Source organism: Dioscorea cayenensis, chromosome 19 (assembly GCF_009730915.1).
Source record: "Dioscorea cayenensis subsp. rotundata cultivar TDr96_F1 chromosome 19, TDr96_F1_v2_PseudoChromosome.rev07_lg8_w22 25.fasta, whole genome shotgun sequence".
In the NCBI taxonomy this organism is placed as follows: domain Eukaryota; kingdom Viridiplantae; phylum Streptophyta; class Magnoliopsida; order Dioscoreales; family Dioscoreaceae; genus Dioscorea; species Dioscorea cayenensis.
In genome coordinates this window covers 9,033,588-9,046,492 of record NC_052489.1, presented here as the reverse complement: position 1 = coordinate 9,046,492, position 12,905 = coordinate 9,033,588, and the positions used below count along the sequence as shown (strand labels likewise).

At 37.1% G+C, this 12,905-nt stretch overlaps 1 protein-coding gene across 1 annotated transcript; it reads right to left on the bottom strand.

Moving 5' to 3' along the window:
* Nucleotides 1-4,823: 4,823 nt before the first annotated feature.
* LOC120250023 (probable polyamine transporter At3g13620) lies at nt 4,824-9,405 on the bottom strand. Its single transcript, XM_039258759.1, has 2 exons — nt 8,280-9,405; nt 4,824-5,750 (listed from the first exon to the last, which is right to left on the bottom strand). The coding sequence occupies exons 1-2, from the start codon at nt 9,190-9,192 to the stop codon at nt 5,176-5,178; spliced, it is 1,488 nt and encodes a 495-aa protein (XP_039114693.1). The 5' UTR covers nt 9,193-9,405; the 3' UTR covers nt 4,824-5,175.
* Nucleotides 9,406-12,905: the final 3,500 nt, after the last annotated feature.

Genomic DNA, 12,905 nt, shown 5'->3' with positions numbered 1-12,905 from the left:
CTCCTTAATGGACGATGAGGATAATTTCAATCCAATGGCTATTAATGACCCTCTAGAGTATTCTATACAACTCTACACAACTCCATGAAAATATCTAAATCTTTCATTAAGTCCTCGAGATTTCTATCTCATTCTAAGCTAGTGAAGAAGACTATGTAAACCCTACACTTCTCTATACACTTCATAATTTACATGATATTTTATATTACAATACTTAGAATTTTTCTAAGGGGCGTTTGGTTGGATGTAATTCTAAATGCAGTGAATTTCTAGTTACAATTTAATTAGAAATACTTGGTTTTCAAAATACAGTGCAGTCAAATCTTGTGTTTGTTTGGATGTAACTGAAATTACTGTATTATAAAATTTTATGTTTATTTGAAAGGATTTGTAAATCTGTAATTGGAAAATGCATGTGTATATGTGTGTATATATGCATATATGCATATATGTATACGAATATATATATATATATATATAAATATGTATATATGTGTATATATCAAGGTAGTCAGACCCGGCCCGAGGATTGACCCGGCCAGATCCAGGGGTCAGGGGTCGATGGGTTCGACCGGATTGAACCGGGGTCAACAATAAAATATTAAAAAAATATATAATAATAATTAATAATGATAAAAAAAAGTGGAAATTGCCAAAAACACCTTGTAAGTTTGCAATATTGCCAAAAACACCCCGTTAGTTTTGCACTCCTCAAAAACCCCTTCTTTTTGAATACAATGATTTTTTAAACCCCCCAAACATCTAATAGTGATTGATAGAGTTAATTTGGAATTTTTTGGATGAAATTGTCCCTTGCGTGGGAAGTTGTGGCAAGTGTGACAGGGTTTGACTATAATGCCCTTGGGTGCAATGAGTTTCTATTTAAAAATGAAGCTTCTATTTAAAATATGAGGTATGAGGTTCTGTTTAAAAAATGAGTTTCCTGTTTAAAAAATGAGTTTTTTGTTTAAAAAAATGAGTTTTCTGTTTAAGAAATGAGTTTTCTGTTTAAGAAATGAGATTTTTGTTTAAAAAAATGAGGTCTCTGTTTAAGAAATGAGTTTTCTGTTTAAGAAATGAGGTTTTGTTTAAAAAAATGAGATCTCTGTTTAAGAAATGAGTTTTTTGTGGTGTATTTATCACCCCCAAAAATCTCTTTATCGTAGCTTAAATGGGCTAGTGAGACAAAGCATGCGGCTCACAATCACAGTCACGCTGCATGAAAAATGGGATTTCAAGTTCGAGAAAAAGGTGCAACCTTTCGATGCCTTCGCTCGACGACGAGGAGCATGCGGTCTTCCCCGAGGTCGACGACGAAGAAGATGAAAGAGATGAGGTCGACGGCTGGGGAAGACGATGAAGACGAAGACGAAGACGGCGAGATCGAACCCCTCATCGGCGCGCTTCCTCCCTCCGCTCCCTCGCCACCGACTTAGGCACCATGGATCCAAACCCCGGAATGATCGCTAACCCTAACCCTATTGCTATCCATGTTGCGGTCTCCGCAGTCGAGAATGGTTCCGTTCAAGTTCAGCCCGTCTTATCCGACGTGGCCACCGAAGACCTTACCACTCCGACCGCCGAGGAACGTCGCCAACCGGATCGCCAACGCCGATAAAGATTTCTCCTTTAAGACCCCACACGAGCAGGCCACCTTCGAGATCGCTCGCCAGATCTGGAGCTCAACACTCAAGCGTTCGCGCGAGATCAGCGACGATGAGATACTCAATGTCCCTACTCAATGTCCCTACTCAATGAGGTCTCTGTTTAAGAAATGAGTTCTCTGTTTAAGAAATGAGTTCTCTGTTTATATGCTTGTTTGTCTTTGTTTAACTATCGATGTTTCTGTTTAATATATTGCGTTTACGTTTAAAAAAGTGCTTAAATATCGTTGTTTCTATTTAAATATGTACGAGTGCAACCTTTTCGATGCCTTCGCTCGACGACGAGGAGCATGCGGTCTTCCCCGAGGTCGACGACGAAGAAGATGAAAGAGATGAGGTCGACGACAGGGAAGACGATGAAGACGATGACAAAGACGGCGAGATCGAACCCTCATCGGCGCCGCTTCCTCCCTCCGTTCCCGCCACCGACTTAGGCACCATGGATCCAAACCCCGGAATGATCCCTAACCCTAACCCTATTGCTATCCATGTTGCGGTCTCCGCAGTCGATAATGGTTCCGTTCAAGTTCAGCCCGTCTTATCTGACGTCGCCACCGAAGACCTCACCACTCCGACCGCCGAGGAACGTCGCCAACCTGATCGCCAACGCCGATAAAGATTTCTCCTTTAAGACCCCACACGAGCATGCCACCTTCGAGATCGCTCGCCAAATCTGGAGCTCAGCACTCAAGCGTTCGCGCGAGATCAGCGACGATGAGATACTCAATGTCCCTACTCAATGTCCCTACTCAATGAGTTCTCTGTTTAAGAAATGAGTTCTCTATTTATATGCTTGTTTGTCTTTGTTTAACTATCGATGTTTCTGTTTAATATATTGCGTTTACGTTTAAAAAAGTGCTTAAATATCGTTGTTTCTATTTAAATATGTACGAGTGCAACCTTTCGATGCCTTCGCTCGACGACGAGGAGCATGCGGTCTTCCCCGAGGTCGACGACGAAGAAGATGAAAGAGATGAGGTCGACAACAGGGAAGACGATGAAGACGAAGACGAAGACGGCGAGATCGAACCCTCATCGGCGCCGCTTCCTCCCTCCGTTCCCGTCACCGACTTAGGCACCATGGATCCAAACCCCGGAATGATCCCTAACCCTAACCCTATTGCTATCCATGTTGCGGTCTCCGCAGTCGAGAATGGTTCCGTTCAAGTTCAGCCCGTCTTATCCGACGTCGCCACCGAAGACCTCACCACTCCGACCGCCGAGGAACGTCGCCAACCGGATCGCCAACGCTAATAAAGATTTCTCCTTTAAGACCCACACGAGCATGCCACCTTCGAGATCGCTCGCCAGATCTGGAGCTCAGCACTCAAGCGTTCGAGCGAGATCAGCGACGATGAGATACTCAATGTCCCTACTCAATGAAGTTTCTGTTTAAAAAAATGAGGTCTTTGTTTAAAAAATAAGCTCTCTGTTTAAGAAATGAGTTCTCTGTTTATATGTTTGTTTGTCTTTGTTTAACTATCGATGTTTCTGTTTAATATATTGCGTTTACGTTTAAAAAAGTGCTTAAATATAGTTGTTTCTATTTAAATATGTACGAGTGGCCAAGATTAATTGGTTTTTATATCCAGGATTAATTTATCACGTAAATATTTGTTTTTCTGTTTAAATATTAATGTTTTTGTTTAAAAAATGAGTTTTATGTTTAAAAAAATGAGGTTTCTGTTTAAGAAATGAGGTTTCTGGTTTCTGTTTAAGAAATGAACTCTCTGTTTAAGAAATGAGTTCTCTGTTTAAAAAAATGAGCTCTCTGTTTAAGAAATGAGTACATGCAAAAAGGAATGCAAAAAAGAATGAAAAAAATGTATGCAAAAAGGTTTAAGGGCAATGATGAAATTTCATAATGCAGGGGGTAAAAAGGAAGTGAAACAATAAAGGAAGGGTTGTCTGAGGTATGCAAAACTCACAGGGGCTGTTTGGGAAGTTTTGAAATTATCGAGGGGTAAACAGTAATTTTCCCAAAAAAATAATATAACCTATATTTTAATAATTAAAAATCATAAATAATTAAATATAATATTTAAAATTTTAATTTCATATAGTTTTCTTGATTTTAAAAAATATCTTAAATAATATTAAATGTAATATTTAAAAATTTAATTTTATGTACCATCAATCCATTCTTGATTTTTTAAAACCATAAAATTAAACAAAAAAAAAACCCTAATGATCCTCATCTCACCCTTGTCTTCTTCCATCGGGACTCGGAAAAGAAAAAATCACGTGCCACACACTCAAACTCTGTTCCTCTTTCTCTCTCCTTTCTCTCATCGTTCTCCCTCGCTCCCTCTCATACGTTTCTCCCGTCTTGCCGCCGGCGCACCCTCTTCTTTCTCCCTCACATCTTCATCTCATCAGCGCCATTTTTTTTTTAAAAAAATAATTTTAATTTTTTGACCCGAGTAAACCGGCTGAGTCAACGGTTTCCGAGCAAACTGGCCGGGTCACCCGGTTTTTGGCCGGGTTACGTCCAAACCGAGTTAGAGGGTATAACCTGACCGGCCTCATGACTGGTTCCCGATTTTTCCGGTTGAACCGGCCGAGCAGATCCGGGTTTGACAACCTTGGTATATATGCATATATGTAATGATTATATATATCTATATAAGTACATGTATATGTGTGTATATATATGTATATACATATACATATATAAGTATATGTATACATATCTGTATAAGTATATGTATATATATGTATATACATATACATATATACATATATATGTGCATATATACATATACATGTATGGGTATATATGTATGTGTAAAAATATGTATGAGTGTATATATATGTATATATGTATGTGTATGTGTATATATATGTATATAAATATATATGTATATGTATATATCTGTATAAGTATATGTATATATACATATATGTATATGAGTATGTATATATATATATGTGTAAAAATATATGTATATGTTTATATAATAAATATATAAATGTATATGTATGTGTCTGTATGCATGTATATATATATATATATACATTGGTTTTCAACTCCCGGGATTTGGTTTTACGTCCAATTTGGGCGTAAAACCAAATACAACAAAAAAGCTATTGTAATGTAATCCCAATTACATCAGGGTTTGCAAATACACTCAAACAAACAATGAATTTCATAAAATAAAGTATTTGGTTTTACATGTAAAACCAAATACACCCAAACAAACACACCCTAAGTATAGAAGAGAACCTCCCTTCCACTTAGTCATGGCGGGTTCTCTTGGTCCTTGGTGTGCTGTACTCGGTCCTTGTTGCGCCAAGCGTGACACATTACCTCCATCCAAACACACCCCCATCAACGCATTAGTAAAAAGTAAAAACATAGCAAGAATTATGTACAGATTCAAATTCAAATTTGAATTTAAATTATGGGTAATGAAACTATAATAAACACAAATAACAATAAAGCAAGGAGACAATCAGCTGATACATCCTGAATTTTGTGAACATAAAGAAGGGCTAATCAGTGCAACATTCAAATCTGAGTTCCACTTGCTTCTTCCACCTCCACACCCTTGTCCTCCCCTCTTGTAAACTCCAAGCAACCCTTGGACCTGAAATGCTGCATTAAATAGTACACTCCAATCCCTAATAATGTCAAGCCAAGGCTGATCACATAAACCTTCCAGGTTGCAATGCTCATCACAAAGATTAAAAATGCTGATGGAATTAAGCACATGCAAACCAGGGCTGGAAGGCCCACGGGAACTCGATATGGCCTCTTAAGGGTAGGATGCTTTCTCCTCAACCAAAGGAATGAAGCAAACTCTAAAAGCATACCAAGACTGTACAAGAAATTCGCTGATGAGATAATATCTGTGAAACTCATGAAAGAGATTGCGAGGGTGATGAGACTGGAAACTAAGATGCCAACCCACGGAGTGTGGAACCATTTGGCTCGGGAGGCAAATATCCGAGGGAGGATGCTTAGGTCTGCCATTCCCAGGAGTTGGAAAGAGCTGCTACTGAGTTGGGCTTCATAAAGTCCGATCGCTGATAGCACGGCCCCGGTCTCAATCCAAAATTTTAGCCATCTCCCAGCAATCATACCTGTTGGAGGCATGGAAGCAGCACAAATACCGCATTGGTGAACAGCAATGGAGAAGAACAAGCATTTTAACTGTACTATGAACTCTATTCGCATTTAGGACAAGCAATTCAAGCCACTGGCAAAAGAATGAATGTCAAGTAAACTTTAGAGATTAAATTCACTGATGGGTCAAGGACTTCTAGATAATGCTGTATCTTCTCACCTATGGCAGCCTATTACTGATCTGACAATTGTGGGCATTGAACACAAAATTTGGTGCTTCAAACAATTTTCTAGTGGTAATGTGCCAAAATTCAGTGTTTCATACTATTTTCTAGTGCCAATGTGCAAGATACAGGTACCAAAGATGTCATCTGTAAAATGAGTGATTGGACACTTTAAATAAAAACAAAGTGGTGCACTTCTTCTTAGCACCGAAGAAGCATTACAAAACATTATTATTGCAACAAAATAAATAAACCTGGTTTAATGATTTAATTTTACATGATACCCTCCAACATTATAAGTTTAACCAGAATAATCCATTTCAAGCTCGATAGACCACAGATGTGATTTGGTTCTTGTAAGCAGCTTGACATTCAAGTACACAACAAAAGATAGCAAAGCACCCGTCGCTGATACAAGGAATTCTTTTAATAGCAGGTCCAGGGTCAAGAAGACACTAGGAAACATTTAACAATGATATAGAAAATCAATATACTCAACCAACGACATTCTTGGAATTCATTCGTTATTGTTTGTTTAGCCTCATTTATAATCAGATAAATTAGACAACTTCATGTTATCTCCTGTTAAGGGAAGTTTATCTTATTGGAGGTTTCTAAGCAACCCTCTAGTATATGCATGAACCGAGCTTGCATCCAGTGCAAATTATAAAATTGAAACTACAAAGTATTCACTGCAAAATGAAGCCCTGAATCTCCTTCCCAAGAATTGAGTGCAGGAGCCCAATAGAAACTGGCAGAAAACTTAGCCATATTAGCAATGATGCATGCATAATATCTTCAGATAGCTATCTGTAATATTTTCCTTTAATTGAATGCAAATATGTAAATGAATCAGATAACTAAAGGGCAGATTATTGGTACTTCTACAAGGAATTAATCTTCCAAAGACTTTTTTGGCATTCTCATTTGAGTGGTCGTTTTGTCAATATCATACATTTTATAAAATTTGTGTACAGCTTTATCAGCAAAGTCTTCAAACAAACCAATAAGAATAAGAACCTCTGTCTTTCACGCAAATTCCCTTTAGATAGTGAAGTCTAAACAATAATATCTTAGATCACTTCTAAAGTACTTGCCTGAGATGACAAGTTGTATGCAGAAAGATGGACCACCAAAAATTTAACATAGTTAGACTTGGACTTCACATGAAAGTTCAAACAAATTGCTTACATCACCCACAACATAAAAGTCAAATGTTCATAAATCACATCTTGCCACACATCTAATTTAATTAAAGCATGCCTCCATTGCACGCGGTCAAAAAAGTACTAATCTTGTAAAAAACAGGAATTTCAGAGAGTAATTTATTAATAACTACCAGTAGATCATGAGCAATATATGAACAAAGGCTTATCAGAAGTCAAATGAGTCACATCCCATCAGGTAAAGTTCTACCAGTAACTAATTTTTTAATGAACCTATACGCAGCAGCTTCATACCCCCAAAGTGATTACCAAAAAAGGCAACTAAAAAGTGTGAACTAATCCTATAGTCCAGCAAAGTCAACAAGGAGGTAAAATTCATCCAGCATTCTGAGACAAGAGTTTGTAACATCCACAAATGCAACAGTTAGAATCTATAAGCAACTCTATTGTTCACAACACAACAATTCCATTAATGGTTGATGCTAGATATTCCATCATAAAAACATCACTCAGACCGAAAAGAAAGGAAAAGGTGATAAAAATGTAAAAAAAAAGTTCATAAATTTTGTCAAACTGGCTACGGAAAATAATTTGGACTTATTATGTCATTCAACAAATCGTATGGCTAATGAAGTCATAATTCGTACCAAAGTACAAGCCCTGTGGCTTAACTGGAAGCTTTTCAAAAGTGATCTCAATGAACCACCTTGCGTTACAGACAACTAACAGATATTGGACTCTTAAAACAACAATGCCCAATTCAATCCAACAGGCAATAGTATGCGTCCTCCATATAGAAATTTTCTTCGAGCAAAATGTTTGCAGGACACACAACACAGCTCGCTTACCAAGACATTCATTTCTTACTGCTTAAGTTTGTTCAACTACCACACAGCTCATCCAAACATACGGAAAAGATCTCCCTCCACATTTATATAATTCGACTAAAGATTTTCTACATTAGAAAAGAGGATGCGGGCTCCCCCCTTTATTTAACAAAATAATATCACAGCATTATATGTCAATGTCATCATACCAAATAATTTATCAAACAAAACAAAACACAATTTAATACTCCCATGTGCAGCTTTACCAAAAGCAAGAAACCACCAACCAAGCATGCAAGTGAAGCAAAATAAACAAAACTACAGAGTACCTGCAATATCCGCGAAGTAACCATCAGACCAATCCTCCTGCGGAACATCAAGAGCACCGGTTCCGGCCAGCAATGGCACCAAATACCCAATGCAAGTCATGAGGCCAGAAGCAAGCAGAGCCTTTGGGAAAATCCGTTGGGGATTTTCCACCTCCCCTGCAAGTGTACTAGCATTGTCCCAAAAATTGAGATTCCAGAACAAAGTATTAAAGTAAAGCCTCCAATCAATATCCTTCCCCATCTTCAACCATCTGTGAGGACGAACCTTAGGGATTGTAAACCCAGCCATCAAATAGAACGGGGTCAAAGATATGAACCCCAGCGCCACCGCAGTATAACCCACGATCGTCAAGCCAGTGTAGTTGAGGAACGAAAGAACGACAGAGAAGAGAACAATGGCGATTACGCGAGGAGTACCGGCGGCTAGGGAATGAATGACGCGGGAGAGGTAGTCGGCGCAGAGAACGGGGTAGGCGGCGTTGTTGATGACGCCGCTGAGGAACTTCCAGAAGCCCATGAGGGAGCCGAAGAAGGGGCCAAAGGCACGGTCAGCCCAGAGAACGTAGCCGCCATTGCCAGGGATGGCAGTGGCGAGCTCGGCGGTGATGAGGGCCTCAGGGACGCTCCAAATGAAAGGGAAGATAAGAAAACCGAGGAGGGCCAGTAAAGGGCCGGCAGCACGGACGGCGGGCTCGGCGCCGAAGGGGCCGCCGGAGACCTCGAAGTAGATAAGGAAGATTAGGGGGAGGAGGGAAAGCTTGTTGGAGGGAGTGGAGGAGATTGGGAGAATGGGTTGGTGGAGGAGTTGGGAGGAGGAGTCCATGGATGAAGGAGGAGCATGATCAGCGCGTGTAACAGTAGCGGTGAATGCTGTTTGGCTGTGAACGACGTCGACCTGGATTTCGCGGTCCATGGTGTTTGGAGATGTTTGGAGAAGCGTATTAAGTCCGAATAGGGAATGGGCTTCGAGAAGAAAGTGTTAATTTCTTTCCAATTGAGAAAGGAGTGCAATTATTTGAGACGAATATTCAGATGAGGAAAGCTGGATAAGCCGATAAGGACGACGAACTGGAAAAGATCCGTATGTAGATTTTTATTTTATTGTTATTTTATTTTATAATAACCGAAAGCAATCAGGTACTGTTAAAAAAAATTATAGTTTAGCAGTATTACTTTAAAAAAAAAATATCAAATCTCAAATTTAAATTCGGTTAAATTCCGTAGAAATAACAAATTCCTAATTATGGGTGAAAAAAACGGCAGCTTGACTCAATAATATTTAGAGAACCAATTTAACATTACTTCATATATATATATATATATATATATTTTGAGAAAAGAACTACAAGTTAGCTAATTTATTAAAAAAAATGAAACAAAGAACTACAAAACAACCAGGGAATACTAGACCAAAACCCAAGGAGAACAATCTAAAGCTAAAAATAAACACAGTAATAATAAATAAAATATAACCACATTAAAAAAAACCAAATTTGGTGCAGCCTTGCATAAGCCAACGAGGCTTTTCCATCCCTTGATGAAAAAAAGATAGTTGAACCTCTTGAAATCCTCTCCCAGCTATGTGTGCTGCCATTCTATTCCACGCCCATGGAATGAGATTAATCTAAACATTAGTAATATACTCCATGGTCTGATTGATCTCAATAAACATCTGCCTCAGCCTCCAATTGGTCTCATCCTCCATTCCATGTAAAGCCCTCCATAGCATTCAGTCAATAATGTAAACTTTTGTGCTACAACTGTTCTCCCCAGACAACCAATTTAGCGCCAGAAGAGCAGCACCACTTGCCTCCACCGGAGAAGCTGCTGGCTTTTGATCTACCCCTGCACATATAATAGAAGCATTAGCATCAACAGCTATGAAACCTAAGCCAGCCTTACCCACGTGAGAGATGATCCCACGGAACCTGTTCCATGATAGTTATCATAGAACCGAGATGTGCCTCAACCTCATCGGTTGGATTGCCTCTATTTAATAACTTCTAAAGTAAAGGGTATGAATCTTTTAAGATAATTATAAATATATCTATAGATTATATAATAATAAACAATAAAATTTATAAATCCATGGCTAAGATTGAGCTTCGTCTCCGTTCCGTGGTAGTTACCACACAGTCTACCGGATAAAAATTCTACCCGCACATGCCTTCTCCAGCAACCTGCAACAAAAATATTAATGTGACTTGAGGTCTGTTAGCATAGAAAAAATTCAACCGCTTTTGAGCTATCAGAATAATCCTTACCATGATCCACAGCAGCTCTAGCGATACCCAAAATATCTGTAGCCTTGTTATTAAAGATCAAATCACAACTGCTTTTCCAGATATACCAACAAACAGTAGCAACAATTGAATCCAAAAACTTAGAAGAATTGGGCAAATTATAATCCAACCAATCACCTGAAATAACAGAGTTGGGCCAGTTCAATCTAAAAGCTGAAATATTAACAACATTAGCCCAAACCAGTTGGATTTTGTTACATCTGTTAAATAAATGATCTGCTGTCTCCTCCTGTAGCCCACACAAAACACAGTCATGATGAGGTCCAAGATTCATAGAATAAAGTAAATCATACGTTTTGATCTTGTTGCGACACAGGAGCCAATAATAGTCTTAACCCTGGGAGAAGTGTCAATTTCCCAAAGGTTCCTCCACCCAATCCAGTCTTCATCTTTATAATGTCTGCAATTTAAGAACTTATATATAGGAATCTTGTCATTGTTAGCATGCAGATACCACACCCAATGATTATTACCAATTGGGTCCACTTTTCCATTGCTTAAAATGGAGGAATTCACATTCATTCCAAAATGATGAATAAAATTTTCAAAGTTCCAAGCATCATTATTATAAAGATCTGAACAAGTGATATTCTCCCAATCTAAATCCATGTTCATGTAAGTAGATTTAAATTTCAAAGAAATTTCAAAAGGACAGATCTTATAAAATGGAGATTTTATCCGGGTTAAAAGACATTAATCCAAATCTGAGGTGTAATAATTTCAACGGTTCTGCAAAGACCTCTGAAAAACCAAGAACACCTCGCAGGAATGGAGGACATCCAAGGATGAAACATACCATATTTCTGCTGGACAATGTCAACCCATATAAAATCTCTGTTATTAAGAAGGTTAAAAACATTTTTGGACATTAAGGAATGTTTAGCTAATTGGAGATTTCCGATACCCAAACCCCCCTCAGGTTTACCAAGTGTAGTAACGTTCCAATTGATCATTGACTACCATTGCTACTATTGGCCCAAAGCAGTTTCCTAGCAGCTTAAGTCATCTTATCGAGAGCAAAATCAGGAACCGGATACACTGACAAATAATAGGAAGGAAGGGCCATAATAGAGTTGTTAATAAGAATAATCTTCGATACTTTAGAAATCTTAGCTTTATTCCAATTAGAGGCCGCCTTATTGACTTTATCAACCATGGCATTGAAATGAGATAAAACTAGTCTCTTATGGGAAATCAAAACACCCAGATAAGTAAAAAGGAAAGATGGTCACTGATGGTTGTCTCCCCAAAGATAGGGAGATCAATCAAAAAAAATATGATAGTGCTTGAATTAAAAAGTTAATTATTCATAATGATCATAATAAATCATTTTATAATTTTTTTAAAAAAATAAATATTTTTACACTCTTTAATATTTATATATTTAAGTTGATTTTTAATATTAATATTAATATGAATTTGATAATATATAGATACAATTAATTTCAATATAAAATAATATTGAAATTAGTTGGAAAGAAACATTAAGAATGTTAACAAAAATTTTACATAAATCATGCAATTTATACATATATGAATATGTATAAATATAATATATATATAGATATATATATAAGTAATAATATTTTCACATAATAAGTTTTCCGGATAGTTTTCCCAAATGACATAGATGCTAAGGTGGCATCCATGCCATTTTTCCTTTTTCCTACTCATTCTTTTTAAAAGAAAAAAAGCTTAGTTTTTCTTCATCATCTAAATCATCAATTTAAAGCTAAACTATTAATAACAAACTGGAATCTATAAACCCGGTTTGCGGTTAATCATTTAGGGTTTGGGATTTAAAGTTTAAGGTTTAAGATTTAATATTTAGTGTTATTCAAGGTTTGATATTTAGTATTTAGGATTTATGATTTTAGAATTTTTGGTATATAACTTAATATTTCAGTTTAAAATTATAGGGTTTTTATATTTAGGGTTTTATAATCTTTTATAGTTAGAATTCATATAGTTTGAATTTAACGTTTATGGAAAAGAGAATGATATGAATAATGATCCAAAAGCCAACTTGCCATCCGCTTCATTTATGAAATTTATTTAGAAAATATATTACATAAATAAAATATGTGTGTATACATTCATTTATTTTTTGCCCGCCGTTAAAAGAGACTCTTTAATTTTAAATATGTTAACTTCTAACAATTGTCCTATATTAAATATGTGGAAAATAATCTAATGGACAATGACCAAGAGGTACTTGGAAATTTCCAAGTGACTTGCAAGGACCAACTTTTTTTTTTCCATACTTGCCACTACACTCGCTACAAACATCATATCATGATTTTCAAAATTTTATAATGATAAA

Coding starts and splice junctions, on each gene's coding strand:
- LOC120250023 (XM_039258759.1), bottom strand. CDS start 9,192: ATGGACCGCGAAATCCAGGTCGACGTCGTTCACAGCCAAACAGCATTC. Junction 5,751..8,279: donor TTACTTCGCGGATATTGCAG/GTACTCTGTAGT, acceptor TGCCTCCAACAG/GTATGATTGCTGGGAGATGG.